Genomic DNA, 16,278 nt, shown 5'->3' with positions numbered 1-16,278 from the left:
TTCCTCAGCCCAGCGATGTCAGCCTCCACACTCTGACGCATGCTCAGCTCGTTCTCGTACCTGTACAGCAACGAGCAGCATCGAATGAGTCATCCAAACCGTGGGAGCTGTGGGAGCTGGACCTACTTTACATCTCAGTGGGAAGCCTGGTGTGGATGGTGGGTGTTTTTTTGCATGTGGTCACATGAGAGAGTTTTAGGGTTACTTGCAAATATTTCTGGAGATGCTCAGTCCCAAACATCAGAACTCTGATCTTGGAATTCAGAATCCATCCTTTAGAGTTTCTTTGCTTAGTGGTGGATGCAGCTTAAATACTGAAGCAGTGCATTCGACGTGCACTAACCCCAGAAAATTGAAAGTGACTCACTTCATTTTGAAGTCGTCAGCAGCCAGCTTGGCGTTATCAATCGTCAGGTAAAGGGATCCATTTGTGTTGGTGGCGTCCAGGATCTAAAACAGAAGGAGGAAATATTCAGGCCTTAACTGTGGAGTGTTGTTGGGATGAGGATATCATGTGACAGGCGTGGCTCCCTGCCCCGGCCTCACCGCCAGTTCACCACCTGCTGCAGAAATGATTAACAAACAATAAGAATATGCAAAGTGCAAACAAATTCCCCCTCGTGGTTTCATGTACAACCAGAGAGGTGACCTCGGGTGTGGCCGCACCTGCAGGAAGTCACAGATCCTGCTGCAGGGCGCGTCGGAGAGGGGGGTCGGTTTCACGCACCTCCCGTGTTTCACATGACCTCACAGCTCTATTCTCTCTTTTGTGTCTCGTCTTAGTGGCATCTCACCAAGACGTTTCACTGAGAACGAACTCGAGCCAAAAACGTCACCACATATAAAAGTGCAACATGTCTGACATGGAAAACCATCAAGCAGCAGCCGAGCTCCGGCAGGACGAGCCGCCGCACGCCCTCCCCAGATCCTCCTCATGATACACTTTGGTATTTTCGCCATGTTTACAGATGAGAAAGAAGCTGCTCTCACCTTGTCCTGCAGGTCCTTTATGGTGGCGTAGTAGGCAGAGTAGTCGTTCCCCTCTACTTTGGTCTTCTTCTCAAGGAACTCCTTGATCTTCAGCTCCAGGTTGGCATTGGCCGTCTCCAGGTTGCGCACCTTCTCCAGGTAGGAGGCCAGGCGGTCGTTCAGGTTCTGCATGGCCATCTTCTTGTTGTCTGAGATATCAACGGCGTCGGCCAGCTCGAAGCCACCAGACCCGAGACCTGCGGCAGCAGAGGAGAAGTTCCTGGGAGCGCTTGTGCTGGAGATGCGGACGTTGTGTCCCCCGGCGCCGCCGTACATGCTGTCGGCCCTCATGGAGCCGGGGCGAGATCCTGAGAGACGGTAGGACAGGTTGGACATGCTGGAGACTTTTTTCTGCTCTGGACAGAGACGAGGAGAGAATGAACCGGAGACCAGCTCAAGCTGCTTTTATGCAGGTGAGGGAGGGATTCAGATACGGCCCCCGCCCCAGCGCAGCACTCCACCCATACCCCCACCCCCACCATGCCTCGGGGCAGGCTGAAAGGAATTTTGTATGTGCCTTTCGAAATCTACGTCCATACCTGAGTCTCTGAGGTGAGTGGGTGTCCCCCCCTCCTCAGATCTGATTCATCGTTTCAAACCGAAGTGTCCTCTCTCCCACGTCCAACGGATTCCTGCCATCGTGTCGCAGCCTGTCTGTTGTTTCTGTGTGTTGTTTTTGTGCCCTGCAGGCCTGCAGCTGCTCCTCCTCCTGCTTATTGTGCAACCAAACAATGAAACACTTTGTTCCCGGCCTGCATTCTGCCTCCACCTGCTGTCAGCAAACACGGAGGGACAGCGCTCCACACCAACATCAGGACAAGAACAACACGGAAAAACACGGAAACACGATTATCTAAGATATTCGTGTGACGAGGCTGTGAATCAGGAACTGCTGTTTGAGTAAATAAATGAAATCAAAATCTTCAGACAGTGAAGCATACGTCTGTACATGCTCACACTTCTTAATGTAGTGTTTCAGTTCAAATGTTTAATGAGGTTTATATTAGCCTGTAGTGCAAATATGGTCCCTGAAGGGTTTGATTCACCTCAAGGTCAAAGGTCAAACCTTCCTGTACTCTTCATTTTACTCGACAGTGACCTTCTTGTGTCATTAAATAAAAAACAAAAAACAAAAAATAAGGTGACAAACCACACTCCAAGAAATGCTGCGTTATTTTCAGCTGCTGGGTAAAAGCCGCAGGTTCGTGCGTCGGGTTATTGTCACCAAATACTGGTTCAGAAATCATGACTCAGGAGTCGGTGATGTGCCGGGTTCTTCAAGAACTTGACTACTTCTGTTGGGTCATCGGTCGGGTAGCTTTGATCAAATATTGGGTCAAAATTCCACCCAAGTGTTGGGTTGAAGATAAGCCTGAGAAGAAGCCACATCTTTCTTCACAAACTGCCTTTTTCAACCAAACTGTGACCTGATCAGATGTCACTGGACTTCTCCTCTACTATGAAATAAAACATGGTAAGAAAAAGTGAAATCTAGCAGTTTGAAAATTACAGGGTTGATAATTTATTGGTTTAATCTAGAACTTCACCAACTCATTAAACGTCTTTTAACAGATAACACCGGCTGTGATGAAGAAAGTTATTCTACTTAAAAAGTTTCTACTTTAAAGTTGTTCTTTGACATGAGGCTGAGGTTGTCAGATCACAGAACGAAGGCAGTTTGAGATTGGGTGCATTTGTGGGGAAAAGGTAAAAAACAGAAAAAGCCTACGATGACCTGGATGACTGATGACCTTCACAGACATTTGTAGTCAGCCTTCTGGTTGTCAACACACAGGCTGTTGTTAAAGGGTTAACCCAGGGGTGGGCAGTCTCAGGCCTCGAGTGCCGGTGTCCTGCAGATTTAGATCTCACCCTGGGTCAACACACCTGAATCACAGGATTAGTTCGTTACCAGGCCTCTGGAGAACTTCAGGACATGTTGAGGAGATAGTTTAGCCATTTAAATCAGCTGTGTTGGATCGAGGACACATCTAAAACCTGCAGGACACCGGCCCTCGTGGACTGAGATTGCCCACCCCTGGGTTAACCTGTCTGGGCTGAGAGTGTCGGCTGCACTCAGACCCTGCTCAGCTGATCTGCTCTTGCTACTCGGTGACACTGGGTGAAAGCAGCCTGTCATTACTTCACAGACGAAAGTCGCCGACTTAGTTGTCCGAACGATCGGTCCCGAGTACACAAGCTGTGTGATCACACTTGCTTATATTTTTTAAACTTATATCTATGTACATTCCCTTGAATGAAAATAAGAAACGTTTTTCTTGATAACATTTGAGTATTGTGATGGACCGAGCAGTGAAGGAACGTCAGGCACAGGTTAGAGTTTTTTTTTATTTGACCCTAAATCACACTTGGTTAAATCAAACAGAGAATTTAAAATCTCGGGCTAATAAAAGTCAAAGTAACAGAACTCTGGCAACAAACAACACTACTCACTCAAACTGACTAACCTACCTGAACGAGACGAAGGGCAAACACAGAAAGGCGTAGAAACATAACAAATTCCATTTCCCCCCATTATCCAGAGTAGTGGTATGACCCAATTTGCAGACCTCCACATAGGCTTGCTCCGCCCCTTTTCCACCTTTTCGCTCATCAACCAATGGACTGGGAGCAGCTGCCACTGAACTCAGGAAACAAAGAAAGATTAAATCATACATAACAGTGTAAACTAAAATGTGCACTCATTTTAGAGTACAGTGTTATGTGATTGGATAAATCCATTCATTCTAAACCAAAACCAATTCTTTATTACCCTGTAAATTAAATCCTATATTTAACCTCCTAGGACCTGTGATGTCCACATATGTGGTTATTTAGACCAAAATACTAAATTTTGCTCTACAAGGGCCTGACGTCCACTTGCGAGGAAATTATACTGCAGCTGTTCTATTGTGTCACGGCAGCAGTCATGTGGTGGAGTTAAATGAGGACCCGAGATGCAAGAAACGGCGAGATGCAGGTGAGCGTTTATTCACAAAGGCTGAAATACACAGAAACGAGGGTGGCGAGGACTGCACGAAGACACAAACCTAAACTGGGGAAACTAATAAACCTGAACACACAACAGGGAGAGGAGCACGAGACACGGAGAAATACCAGCTAATGCAGAGAAACACAGACAACGTGACGAGGAGCACAGGAAGACACACAATATAAATACACACACCAGGTAATCAGGAAATGGCACACAGGAGGCGACACAGCTGGAACTAACGGACACGTCGAGACACAAACCTACAAAGTAAAACAGGAAGCTCACAGACTGTTTTACAACACAAACTCGGGGACACAAACGGAGCTCAGAGGACACACACAGGTAGGGCTGATACAACACTCAAGCACTAAACACAAGAATCAAACCCTAAGAACTAATAGGATTAACACAAAGCACGAGGTGATGCCAAAAGGAAACACAAAACGCTGGGTCAAAATGACCATCATGACATACTGAAATGTTGAATGAATGTGTGGCTCTCATTTTTCGTAAAAACAAAAATCTGGTAAAAAAAATCTGGTGATTCTTTGTTTTTACATTCATCGGGTCCCAGTCAGCCCAAATATCAAAGATACATTAAAAATGCTGCCGTGGAAGAGCTCGGGTCTCTGGAGAAAGACAGAAAAATGTGCGTGTTGGTAAAACCTCTGTCGTAACACTGATGCTCGCTATTACCCTGTGTGACTGTAACTGCAGCCATCACAAGTAGATTCAGTTATTCTAAAATTAACATTAAAAATGTTTTAACTTTAATTAAGTTTGAACATCCGTGAGGTTCACCTGACGGGACCTTTGGTTGCCAGTCTTGAAGAACAGCAGCACATCCACACATGAAGGACGGAGCATCCGGACACTTAATGGAGCGCTACAGAGAACGGCGAGCATTTCTTTGTGCATGAACGAAATCAGATATAAGTTTTTGTTGTTGTTGTGCACGCACACACACACACGCACACACACTATACTCTGTACACACCTATAATCTGTTGTTTCTGGCTGTTGGATAAGATCTCAGTTATAAATAAGTCGTTGTGTAACACGCTGTCATATCTCAGCTGCTCATCATCTTGCAGTAAAACCCGTCTGGAGGAAAATGTTTCCTGGGCGTCAGCACACTAGATGCCTTTAGTCCCAACATATCACCGAGCATATAGGGACGTAGATCGACCAGTAAATTGAGAGCTTCACTTTACCGGTCACTGCTCGTGAGGTCGACCGGCCAGTGTAGCCTGACCTGTCTCCCCAACGTGATGTTTGTGTATTGTATGTGCGGTCGGCACGGTATCATCTATCTTAATTACCCCTTCGGGATAAATAAAGTTTTTTTGACTTTGACTTGACTTTACATTCAGCTCTGTCGTCACGACAGACCGGTACAGCATCCGCATCACCGTAGCTGTCGATCTCCTTTCTCCCGTCACTTGTGAACAAGATCCTGAGATACTGAAACTCAGCACCTCTAAATCTGAGGCCATGGTCCTCAGCCGGTGAAGGGTGCAGTGCCCACTCCAGGTCAGGGACGAGTTCCTGCCCCAAGTGGAAGAGGATAAGTATCTCGGGGTCTACATGAAATCAGATTTTCAAAATTTATATTAATATTATATTAATGTAAGTTGGAGTAAGTGATGGTGATGTTGTATTTTAAAGACAACCCCTACAGCACAGCGTTGCCCCTGGACAACTAAGTTCTTTTATTTGACTTAAACGACGGCAGCCAATCAGAACGTACGAATAACTGTCAAATTTCAGTCCAGTTAGATGTTGGAGTCGCTATCAAGTCATTCAATTCAATTTTATTTATATAGCACCAAATCACAACAAATCACAACAAAAGTCGCCTCGAGGTGCTTTATATTGTACAGCAGATACAGAGAAAAACCCAACAATCATATGACCCCCTATGAGCAGCACTTTGGCGACAGTGGGAAGGAAAAACTCCCTTTTAACAGGAAGAAACCTCCATCAGAACCAGGCTCAGGGAGGGGCGGGGCCATCTGCTGTGATTGGTTAGGGTGAGAGAAGGAAGACAGGATAAAGACATGCTGTGGAAGAGAGACAGAGGTTAATAACAGATATGATTCAATGCAGAGAGGTCTGTTAACACATAGTGAGTGAAGAAAGGTGACTGGAAAGGAAAAACTCAATGCATCATGGGAATCCCCCGGCAGCCTACGTCTATTGCAGCATAACTAAGGGAGGATTCAGGGTCACCTGGTCCAGCCCTAACTATATGCTTTAGCAAAAAGGAAAGTTTGAAGCCTAATCTTGAAAGTAGAGATAGTGTCTGTCTCCTGAATCCAAACTGGAAGCTGGTTCCACAGAAGAGGGGCCTGAAAACTGAAGGCTCTGCCTCCCATTCTACTTTTAAATACTCTAGGAACAACAAGTAGGCCTGCAGAGCGAGAGCGAAGTGCTCTAATAGGGTGATATGGTACTACAAGGTCATTAAGATAAGATGGGGCCTGATTATTTAAGACCTTGTATGTGAGGAGCAGGATTTTGAATTCTGGATTTAACAGGAAGCCAATACAGGAGAAATCTGCTCTCTTTCTAGTCCCTGTCAGGACTCTTGCTGCAGCATTTTGGATCAGCTGAAGGCTTTTCAGGGAGTTTTTAGGACTTCCTGATAATAATGAATTACAGTCGTCCAGCCTGGAAGTATTAAATGCATGAACTAGTTTTTCAGCATCACTCTGAGACAGGATATTTCTAATTTTAGAGATGTTGCACAAATGGAAGAACGCAGTCTTACATATTTGTTTAATATGTGCATTGAAGGACATGTCCTGGTCAAAAATGACTCCAAGGTTCCTCACAGCGTTACTGGAGGCCAAGGTAATGCCATCCAGAGTACGAATCTGGTTAGATACCATATTTCTAAGCTTTTCAGGGCCGAGTACAATAACCTCAGTTTGATCTGAATTAAGAAGCAGAAAGTTAGCGGCCATCCAGGTCTTTATGTCTTTAAGACATTCCTGCAGTTTAACTCATTGGTGTGTGTTATCTGGCTTCATGGACAGATAGAGCTGGGTGTCATCTGCATAGCAGTGTAAATGTATGCTATGTCTTCTAATGATGCTGCCTAAGGGAAGCATGTATAATGTAAACAGAATTGGTCCTAGCACTGAACCCTGTGGAACTCCATAATTAACCTCAGTGTGTGAAGAGGACTCTCCATTTACATGCACAAACTGGAGTCTATTAGATAGATATGATACAAACCACTGCAGTGCAGCACCTGTAATACCTACAGCATGTTCTATTCGCTCTAATAGGATATTATGGTCGACAGTATCGAACGCTGCACTGAGGTCTAGCAGGACAAGCACAGAGATGAGTCCACTGTCAGAGGCCATAAGAAGATCATTTGTAACCTTCACTAAAGCTGTTTCTGTGCTGTGATGAGCTCTGAAACCTGACTGAAACTCTTCAAATAAACCTCTGCAGATGATCTGTTAGCTGTTTGACAACTACTCTTTCAAGGATGTTTGATATAAAGGAAGGTTGGAGATTGGCCTATAATTAGCTAAGACTGCTGGGTCTATGAAGATTAAATATTTTCAGGGTTTATATGATTTGTTTGTTTATGAGCAGCTTTCCTTTGATGGTGTCTGACAGCCGAGTTAAAACTCATCCACCCATCCACACACATGCAGTATGCTGGTTCATATTTGAGGGACTTCCTTGGATGCTTTTCATGTAGCAGTAAAACCGGTCTGCTGGGGATCAGCTTCGACACTGCAGGCAAATGTTTCCATGTAATCAGCACAATCACCTGACTTCCTTTTTCAGAGTAAGGAACATTACAGCGTGTAATTGGACTGTAGTGTAGTTATATTATTTATATGAAACATGTATTAATAAACACAGATGCGCTGATGTGACATTGTAAAAATGTAAAAATAAGAAAAAGTCAAGCAGTGCACACACGATTTGCAACCTCTGAATTTTACCTTTATTTTACACTTAGATAATGATAAGTATTGTTTGTCAGGGTAGGGCCTCCCTCAGCTCACTGTGTTGTGTCTCCTCCACACTTGGGTCTCGAGAGTTTGTTGCAGTCGTCAGAAACATGCTGAGTATAAATATTGTGCAACAAATTCTGGTGATAATATTTATCCCCAAAGCAGAGTAATGTAGAATCACTTAATATTAAAACATCTTGGACCTGAGCGGACTTCTGTTGGAGAGAACAATGGAGTAGGCCGAGGCACGTGCAGCGAGGGGGGTGGAGGGGGCTTGAGCACCTGCCCCTTTCCTCTCGGGTGCCCCAGGTGCCCTTTTCTTTCTCTCTTTTTTTAATGTGTGTGGAGTCCTGCCTGTGCCCCTCAACAAAAACATTTAATTATAAATCCTAATTTTGCTCAATAAAAGCATCTTGCTCGCATCAGTCACATGAGGACTTTTAACCAATGCTCGGCCTCGACAGCAGAGCACGTCGGTTATGAGCCAGGAAGAGCTTGCAAAGAGCACGCACATTTTTTTCCGCCTGAGCGGTGCGAAGCTGTAGGAGAAACACACAAATTAATTGGGAGCCGCAGACTGGTGCCACAAAAACCAGTAAGTAGTACAGCGTACACTGTAGACTACACCACACAGCAGTGTTACTATGTACATGTTGTTCAGTTGTCTTGTAGCAACTGACAAACTGAAACAAATGAGCGTGTGTGTGTGTAACCGGTGTGGTTCTGCGCTGTGTCTGATCCTGACGATAAAAGGTGAAAGAAAAACCTCCAAATAAATAGCTGGCTCGCTCCAGCTCCTACGACCAAATACAAACAGTGGGGAAGAGGGTTAGCTCAGCCCACCACAACTTCCAAGCTAGCAAGAATGATCTATTCATGCTAGCGATCACGTTCCCTAGAACACACATATGGCACACACGTACTACACATTTATAGCATCTAACAAAAAACAGGCATAATGATGGCAATAATTGAACTAAAATTGCAATCAGAAACATCAGGGTGGCTAAATATGCATTATATGTGTGTTTTACAGTGTTGGAAAGAAATGACACCGACTGCTCCCACAGGGGGATTGTAGAAAAGGGGAGGGGCCAGAGGGGTGCACTGTATATCCGGTTGTTCAGTGATGACGCGACGAATCCTACTTCCGGGTCTAAAGTAGTCTGCGTTTAATATGGCTTTTGTGTTGTTAACATGTTTAATGTCATGTATTTTCTTCTATTTGATCTCAAAAAGCTCCTAAAACAGTCAGTGATCCCTGTTGACCTCCCTCGGCTTTTATTACCACTAATCATTTATTTAAGCTCAGTTTTTAAAACCTTAGGATGTAACTACAGCACAGCCCATGCAGCAGTATATGAATGACTAACCTCGTATTGTGGATGGATTATCTCAGTTGTTCTCCTGGCTGAAGTTTGGTCCTTTTACAGCATCCTGCCATGCGATTACATTTGTTCCTGACCACCGAGAACACTCACGTTAACTTTTATCGAGTGGAAAAAAAGTTAGCTTGTTTATATTATGCTAACATAGCTGTGTCGCTAGCGGTCACGTAGCACATCATTATATACCAGCTAGCCCAACTTCAGTAACCCTACAAACGTCACTGCTGTTTAGTTTTCTGTCTTCATTTATGCTGGAAGTGATAACAGAGCTGTACGTTTTAATTTGTTTCCAAAACCCCGCAGTCAGGACATGCTATATTGTATTTAGATAGAAGCTAGCGAGCTAACTCCCTGCTAACTTCTAACTCCGTTAAATGTCATAAATTCCGTTTTCATGGATGCCTGGATGTTAAACTCAATTGTTACACCTGGTAGAGCAGAACGCTGATCATTTTATTAAAGATGAAAGACTTTAGACAGTTTTTCAACTCTCAGTAATGCCACAGTGATCGTTTGATATATGGACCTGCAGCGGAGTTTAGACCCAGACACGGCTAGTGACGTCAGACTGAACAACCGGATATAGGGTTGCACCAAAGAAGAACAATGAGGAGGGGCTCTAACTGATAATGAACATAACTACAGGCTTGGAGGTCCTAAAAGGCAGGTATAACAGGAACGGTTTGTGGGTTTAGAACACATTTTGTGTAATTATAACAACATGTGATTTATGACCCTCTTACATGTGTGCAACAGCATGACAAACATTACTTTTATTAACTGCACAGGTGTGAGGGTCATTAGCTGCTAGCTAATTGGGTAAGAGTGGGTCTGTAGCTTTGTGTAATTATGATATTGTAAAGTGTAGAAGTAAATTTAAATGATATACAAAGAGGTGTTTACAAAGGTTATAAAGTTAGTTATGTAGCTATTTGGTGGTTACGTGTTTTGATATTTACATGTTTACACGTTTGAATGTTTAGACATGCATGTTCAAACCAGTAATAAGTATGTGTTATATCTACCTGGTTGTTTTCCCTGTTTTGATCTGTATGAGATTTCCTGGCTTCTGAGAGGACAGTGAAGTATTCATGCACACAGGAAGTGTGGGTTGTTGTTGCTGTGTGCTGAGAGTAAAGAGGCTGCTAAAAAGTTATCCGTCTCCATCTTGCTGTTCCTAATTATTCAGAGAGATTCCAAACCATCTGGTGAACCCTCACGTTACAATATCATGAAGAAACAAACGTCCAGCCTGGAAGTAATAAATGCGTGAGTGCAATCTTCCTGCTCTATCTCAGTCATTTGTCCTTTGACTGCATCTTGCATCTTCACAGAAACACTGTCACCAACTTCACACCTTTAACCAGCTTTTGAGTGAATCGTCCAATTACATGACAGTTTCCGAAGATGAGGGACCTGAAATTACTGTGACTCAACAGCTAACACAGTATATTTGATCACTTCCTGGACCTGATTAATTTAACTGAACTTAATTTGAATTTCAGCCCAAACAAAAGACACAAAACGCATTTTTATTCTGAAACTCCTCAGCGGATTTTTATTTGCATGTTCATTTCTGTGAGAGCGCCCTCTGCTGGAACTCACAGGGTGACCTCTTCTTTGTGGGAGCTCACCACCTTCCCGTCCACGACCTCCTCTACGATGACGATTTGTTTTTTGGTGGTGACGCTGGTGGAGGAGGTGGAGGAGGTGGAGGAGGAGGTGGTGGAGGTGGTGGTTTTACTGCAGTAGGAGACAAACAGGACCGTCTGGATTTAATCACTGAACATAAATATTTCAGAAACATTTGTTTGCTGTCACTAAAGCATTTTTCATATTTGTCTGTCCTAAACGTTTTTACAGGTAAAGGCTCTGACCTGCCGGTGCCCTCTCCTTCGAGCAGCCTCCTGTACTCGGCGATCTCCATCTCCAGCCTGGTCTTGATGTCCAGCAGCCTCTGGTACTCGTGGGACTGCCGCTCCAGGTCTGCCCTCAGCTGCGACAGCTGCTCCTCCAGCATGAGTACCTGGTTCTGGTAACCAGACAGCTGCATGGCGTACCGGCTCTGAGTCTCAGCCAGCGTGCCCTCCAACCCGGCTTTCTGCAGGAGGCACAGAGGAGGAGGCTCAGTGTGTTTTCTGGAAAGCTATGAAAACCTTTGTGTGCTGTGATACTGACCATGCTGAGCTGTGACTGCAGCTCGATCTCCAGGCTCTGCAGCAACCGTTTGAGATCTGTGAGCTCTGATTTGGACGTCTGCATGGTTTCTGTGCTGGCGACGACTTCTTTGTTCAGCGCTTCGGACTGAAAGGACCAAAAACAATGTTGTGATGTTTATTTAGATCAATATTAAGTCATTCACCCCTCGTCCATCCAGCCACCAGGTATGATGCACCCATCATGCTCGGTGTCTACAAAACAAGCCATTAGTATTATTGTGGAGTCTTTACAACAGCTGGTTGTGGTTTCTTCTGTATGAATAAAACTGAATGGAAAACCCAGAAACATCCTGGTGATGCTAGAGAAGAAGTCAGAGGCTCATCTTCTGGGATTGTTTATCTCCTGAGTTAAAAATCCTGCCTCACCTTCGCCTGGAACCAGGCGTCCAGTTCTTTGCGTTGCTTGGCAGCGAGACCCTCGTAGTGCTCTCTGATCTCCTCCATGACCTTGTTGAGGTCCTCCTGAGGAGCAGCGTCCACTTCTACGTTTACCTGACCGCTCATCTGAGTCCGCATGGCCAGCAGCTCCTACAAATACAACCAGGAGGCACATTAATGGACATCTATTAATAGCTGGGATATTATTTATCCCCAAACACAGAGCAAGAACTCACTGACCTCCTCGTGGTTCTTCTTGAGGAAGACCAGCTCCTCCTTCAGGCCCTCGATCTGCATCTCCAGATCGGTCCTGGTCAGAGTCAGCTCATCCAGGACTCTCCTGAGCCCGGCGATGTCGGCCTCCACGGACTGACGCATGGCCAGCTCGTTCTCGTACCTGCAGAAGAACACAAGCATTCAGAAATTTCCCAAACAATCAGAAACAGAAAAACCTCATTTGGTTGCATCTAAGCCGTCGAACTATCTGCAAACCAACGACTCTCTGAGCAGCAGTGAAACTGAAACTGAAAAGAAGAACGTTTAAAGTAAAAGCTCTGCTGTTTGAAATGTTTTGGCTTCAGCAGGAAGAAGTTGCTTTTACTTTGAAGGCCAGCGTTCGTTGCTTCCTGTTTTACTGCCGCTCCGCGAGAAGTTAGGATTGTTTGCGCACGAGCTGCTCTCCTCCATGTAAACGTGACTTTAGCGCTGGACTAGTAACCACAGCGGTGGTTCTCTCTCGCCCAGCGACAGGGGGACGCACACTTCTGTGCTGGTTAGGCTTTTTTTGTTTGCCAGCATTAGACAAGTTAACATCACATGGTTAGTGGTCATGTGACTGCAAAGCCTGAATAGTGCTAATATACAGCAAGAGCTACCTTAAGGAAATAAGAGTGACAGTGAGTGAAAAGTGGGTGTGGTTTAGGATCTGAAAGAGCGTTATTTAATTATGATGTCATGCTGTTGTTTGCAGGCGTGACAAAGTCATAAATTAAAAAGCTAGCTGCACACAGCTGTGGAGTTACTGTTACATTTTTTCTTTATTTTCTGTTGCTTATTAAAATCTTTTCAAGTTCAAGTTAAAATTTTATTCACCACATGCAGTGGAATGAACCCGCCCCCCGACCTTACACACACAACACAGACATCACATGGGGATACAGTCAGAGAACGGTAGCGTTACAGAAAAACACTGAAATGTACACTACAATGGGAAAGTACAAGAGGAAAAAAAGAGACCTCTGCTCATGCTGGGCTACAGGAGGACAGCATGAGAACAGGAAACAAAAAAAGTCTTTTAAAAACTCAGACTGAGGTCTTAAGATTAATGTGTGCTTCCCCTAAACACGAGCCACTACGAGTCCCCCTGATTCATATTTGACTGGAAAAACAAACCCTGAAATATGTTTTTCATTCATACTCAACATGTCATAAATGAACTGCTGGCTTCATTAACAAACTCGTTCACTCACTTGAGCCTGAAGTCTTCAGCGGCCAGCTTGGCGTTGTCGATGGAGAGGTAGATGCTACCGTTGATTTTGGTAGCATCCTGGATCTGAAGGTGAAAACAGGGCAGTTTAAGAATATCCGATTTTACAGGTGAAGACAAACTGACAGAGCACCGAGTTCAGCTTTATGTGATGATGTCATCTTAAATATAAATGATACATTTCTGCAGTGAGGTTTTTAATCTGCTCATTTCTTTTATCTTCGCGCTGCACAAACAGATTTTCTTAGTTTCTGTGAAAAGTGATGAAAGTGTGAGGCTGTGATGTCACACCTTCGTCTTTCTCGGGTGTTTCCTTCTGTTCTGACTCTTATTCACCTTCACATCCTCCTTTGTGTTTTTAAATGCTTTGTGGTGCTTTACTCTCTGACTGCACTGCTTTTTTCTGCTTCAGGAAACAGATCCTGGAGCTGAAGATGAAGCTGATGCAAGGCTGAGCAATGCTGTGCGTGCACCTTGGTCATGTGACTAAACAAAAGTGAGCCTACCTTTGCATGCAGCTCTGCGATGGTTTTGTAGTACTGGCTGTAGTCTTTGGAGGAGGGGGAGGTCTTCTTCTCCAGGAACTCTCTGATCTTCTTCTCCAGCTCGGCATTGGCCGCCTCCAGCTTGCGCACCTTGTCCAGGTAGGAGGCCAGACGGTCGTTCAGGTTCTGCATGGTGGCTTTCTCATTGGCAGAGAGCCCAACGCTGTCACCAGCACCACCTCCAAACCCGAAACCACCGCCACCTGCTCCACCGCCACCTGCTCCACCGCTGAAGCCAAAGCTGTAGGCAGATCCACTTCCACCTCCACCTCCACCTCCACCACCGCCACCACCAAACAGAGACATTGCGGATGAAGCAGTAGACATTCTGACTCCTCCCATGGCGCCGGAAAGGGACCTGCTGCTGCCCCGGAACATTCCCCCACTAGCAGACCTGAAGGACATCGTCTCGTGTGATGATGAGGATGAAGGATGCTGTCTTTCTGCTTCAGCTGAAGAGGAGAAAGTGGAGCGCTCAGACAGCGCAGGATTTTTTATACTCTCAGATGAGCGAGTGAGGAGGAGGAGGGATGATGGTGAGCTGGCGCCGAGCCTGGGAGGAGACACCTGTGATTGTTTCAGTCACGAACAGCAGAAAGCTTAATGGTTTAGGGTGTGCCTAAGAATGTGGAATCCACTCACAGTCAACACAGTGAATAACAGACATCACGCCAAGTTTCATTTCACATCAGAGGGGCTGACAGGTTCGAGGAAACCAGTTCAGACACAGATGATATTTAGTTAGAGCCTCCGATCAAGACAAATCCTGTCTCAGCCGCACAGGAGTGACTCTCCTGATGTGTTGTGTTGCTTTCATGCTCGTTTAGCAGTTTAATCTTCAGTAAACTGAGGAGCAGCTGAAACTCGAGGTCCAAAGTTCAACCAAACACTTCTGAAAAGCCGCAGAGCTCAAGAGATTATCCTGCATAAGCATTAACCCATTGATTCTGAGCCGGAGAGAACCACAGCCCTGCAGCTTTACAGCCATTTTTCATCCACGCCTGTCCAGAGCCATAAAGCATAAAACACGTCCATTCGAGTCATCAGGGATATTTCACTGTCATACTTTAAAGTGAAATTTCAATCTTAGGTTTAAAATGAGTAAAGTGTTGCTCACTTTACTCATATTTTGAGTGTTAGAGCGTCCTAGTTGTTGACATAGTTATAGTGTCATGTTAAACAAACACAAAGCCAAAGGCGAGGTTTTCTGACTCCACGCCAGACGTGATGAGAACCTCGTTAAAGATGCAAACAAATTAAATTAAATCTGCATGAAATTTGTGATGCAAATAAAAAGAATTTTGCTGTTGTTTAAATTGAAATGATCTCACCTCCAGTAAATAATATGCCCAGTGCTCCTCCCGCTCTGTCCTGGCCCTGTCTGGGTCTGGTGCCCAGCCTTTCTCCGTCCTCCCTGTTCTCCTTTTCCTTGCAGGCTCCAGGTCGGCCCACTGCTCTGTTGGCCTTCAGACTGAGACGACTTGATGCAGTTACTGGACTTGTGCAGCTTTTCCATGCTCCACACAGCAGCACTGACCTGAGCCAATGTAGTCTGGAGTCCCAAGAAGGCTCCAGAATTTCATTATCTGGGCAAATGCTGCTGATCCTAACCAGTGTTGGGCAAGTTATTTTGAAAGCGTAATTAATAACAGTTACTAGTTACTTCTTCAAAAAAGTAACCGAGTTAGTAACTGAGTTACAATATTCTAAAAGTAATTAATTACTTGAAAAGTAACTATTGTGTTACTTTTAAAAAAACGTTTAACCCTCTGGGGTCCAGGGTATAAGCGTCCATTTTTAACTATTTTCCCTCCTAATTTCACCTTTAAAAACTATTTATTTGCCTTGTTTGGTCTCATCCTTTCAGCACAGCCTCACGTGTCTGAATTTATAGTCATGTTTTCATTTTGACAGACTGTACTAACACAACTGATCTAAAATCAGACAAAAAACATAAAATCAGAGTAGAAAAAGTGATATTTTTACTGTAACAACCACAAACATGTTTAATGAATCATATTTCATAACTTTAAATACAAATATAAACTGTCAGTTTTAAAATCATATGCACAAGGTTTGCAAACAACAAAGTTATTTGCAGCCATTTACCTTTTACCCTTTTTTAATAACCATTTCAAACTGTTTACAGAACCATCAGCTGTTCTTCAATAAGATGCCACAAACTATTTGTGCCACTGCAAATATTTCTGTCCACTATAAAGGAAACATCACAGCCTGATACCTGCAGGTCT

The 16,278-nt window shown here is 44.5% G+C and overlaps 1 protein-coding gene across 1 annotated transcript in view; it reads right to left on the bottom strand.

The window, feature by feature from the left end:
- LOC309705579 (uncharacterized protein) overlaps positions 1-15,557 on the bottom strand; it is an 18,710-nt gene extending 3,153 nt beyond the window's left edge. The window contains exons 1-12 of the mRNA XM_082531502.1: positions 15,358-15,557; positions 13,988-14,579; positions 13,465-13,547; positions 12,236-12,392; positions 11,984-12,145; positions 11,577-11,702; positions 11,276-11,499; positions 11,004-11,141; positions 5,392-5,572; positions 991-1,428; positions 368-450; positions 1-60 (exon numbers count right to left, since the gene is read on the bottom strand). The exon at positions 1-60 is cut by the window's left edge and continues 97 nt beyond it. Of these exons, the coding sequence (XP_082387628.1) occupies positions 1-60; positions 368-450; positions 991-1,428; positions 5,392-5,572; positions 11,004-11,141; positions 11,276-11,499; positions 11,577-11,702; positions 11,984-12,145; positions 12,236-12,392; positions 13,465-13,547; positions 13,988-14,579; positions 15,358-15,542 (2,429 nt within the window). The 5' untranslated portion in view covers positions 15,543-15,557. The remainder of the gene's footprint in view (positions 61-367; positions 451-990; positions 1,429-5,391; positions 5,573-11,003; positions 11,142-11,275; positions 11,500-11,576; positions 11,703-11,983; positions 12,146-12,235; positions 12,393-13,464; positions 13,548-13,987; positions 14,580-15,357) is intronic.
- Between the last annotated feature and the right edge of the window lie 721 nt (positions 15,558-16,278).

The sequence above is a fragment of the Aulonocara stuartgranti genome (genome assembly GCF_965226115.1).
Source record: "Aulonocara stuartgranti genome assembly, chromosome: 4".
NCBI lineage: Eukaryota > Metazoa > Chordata > Actinopteri > Cichliformes > Cichlidae > Aulonocara > Aulonocara stuartgranti.
Note: the sequence above shows the minus strand (reverse complement) of the source record. Positions and strands in the feature narration are given on the sequence as shown.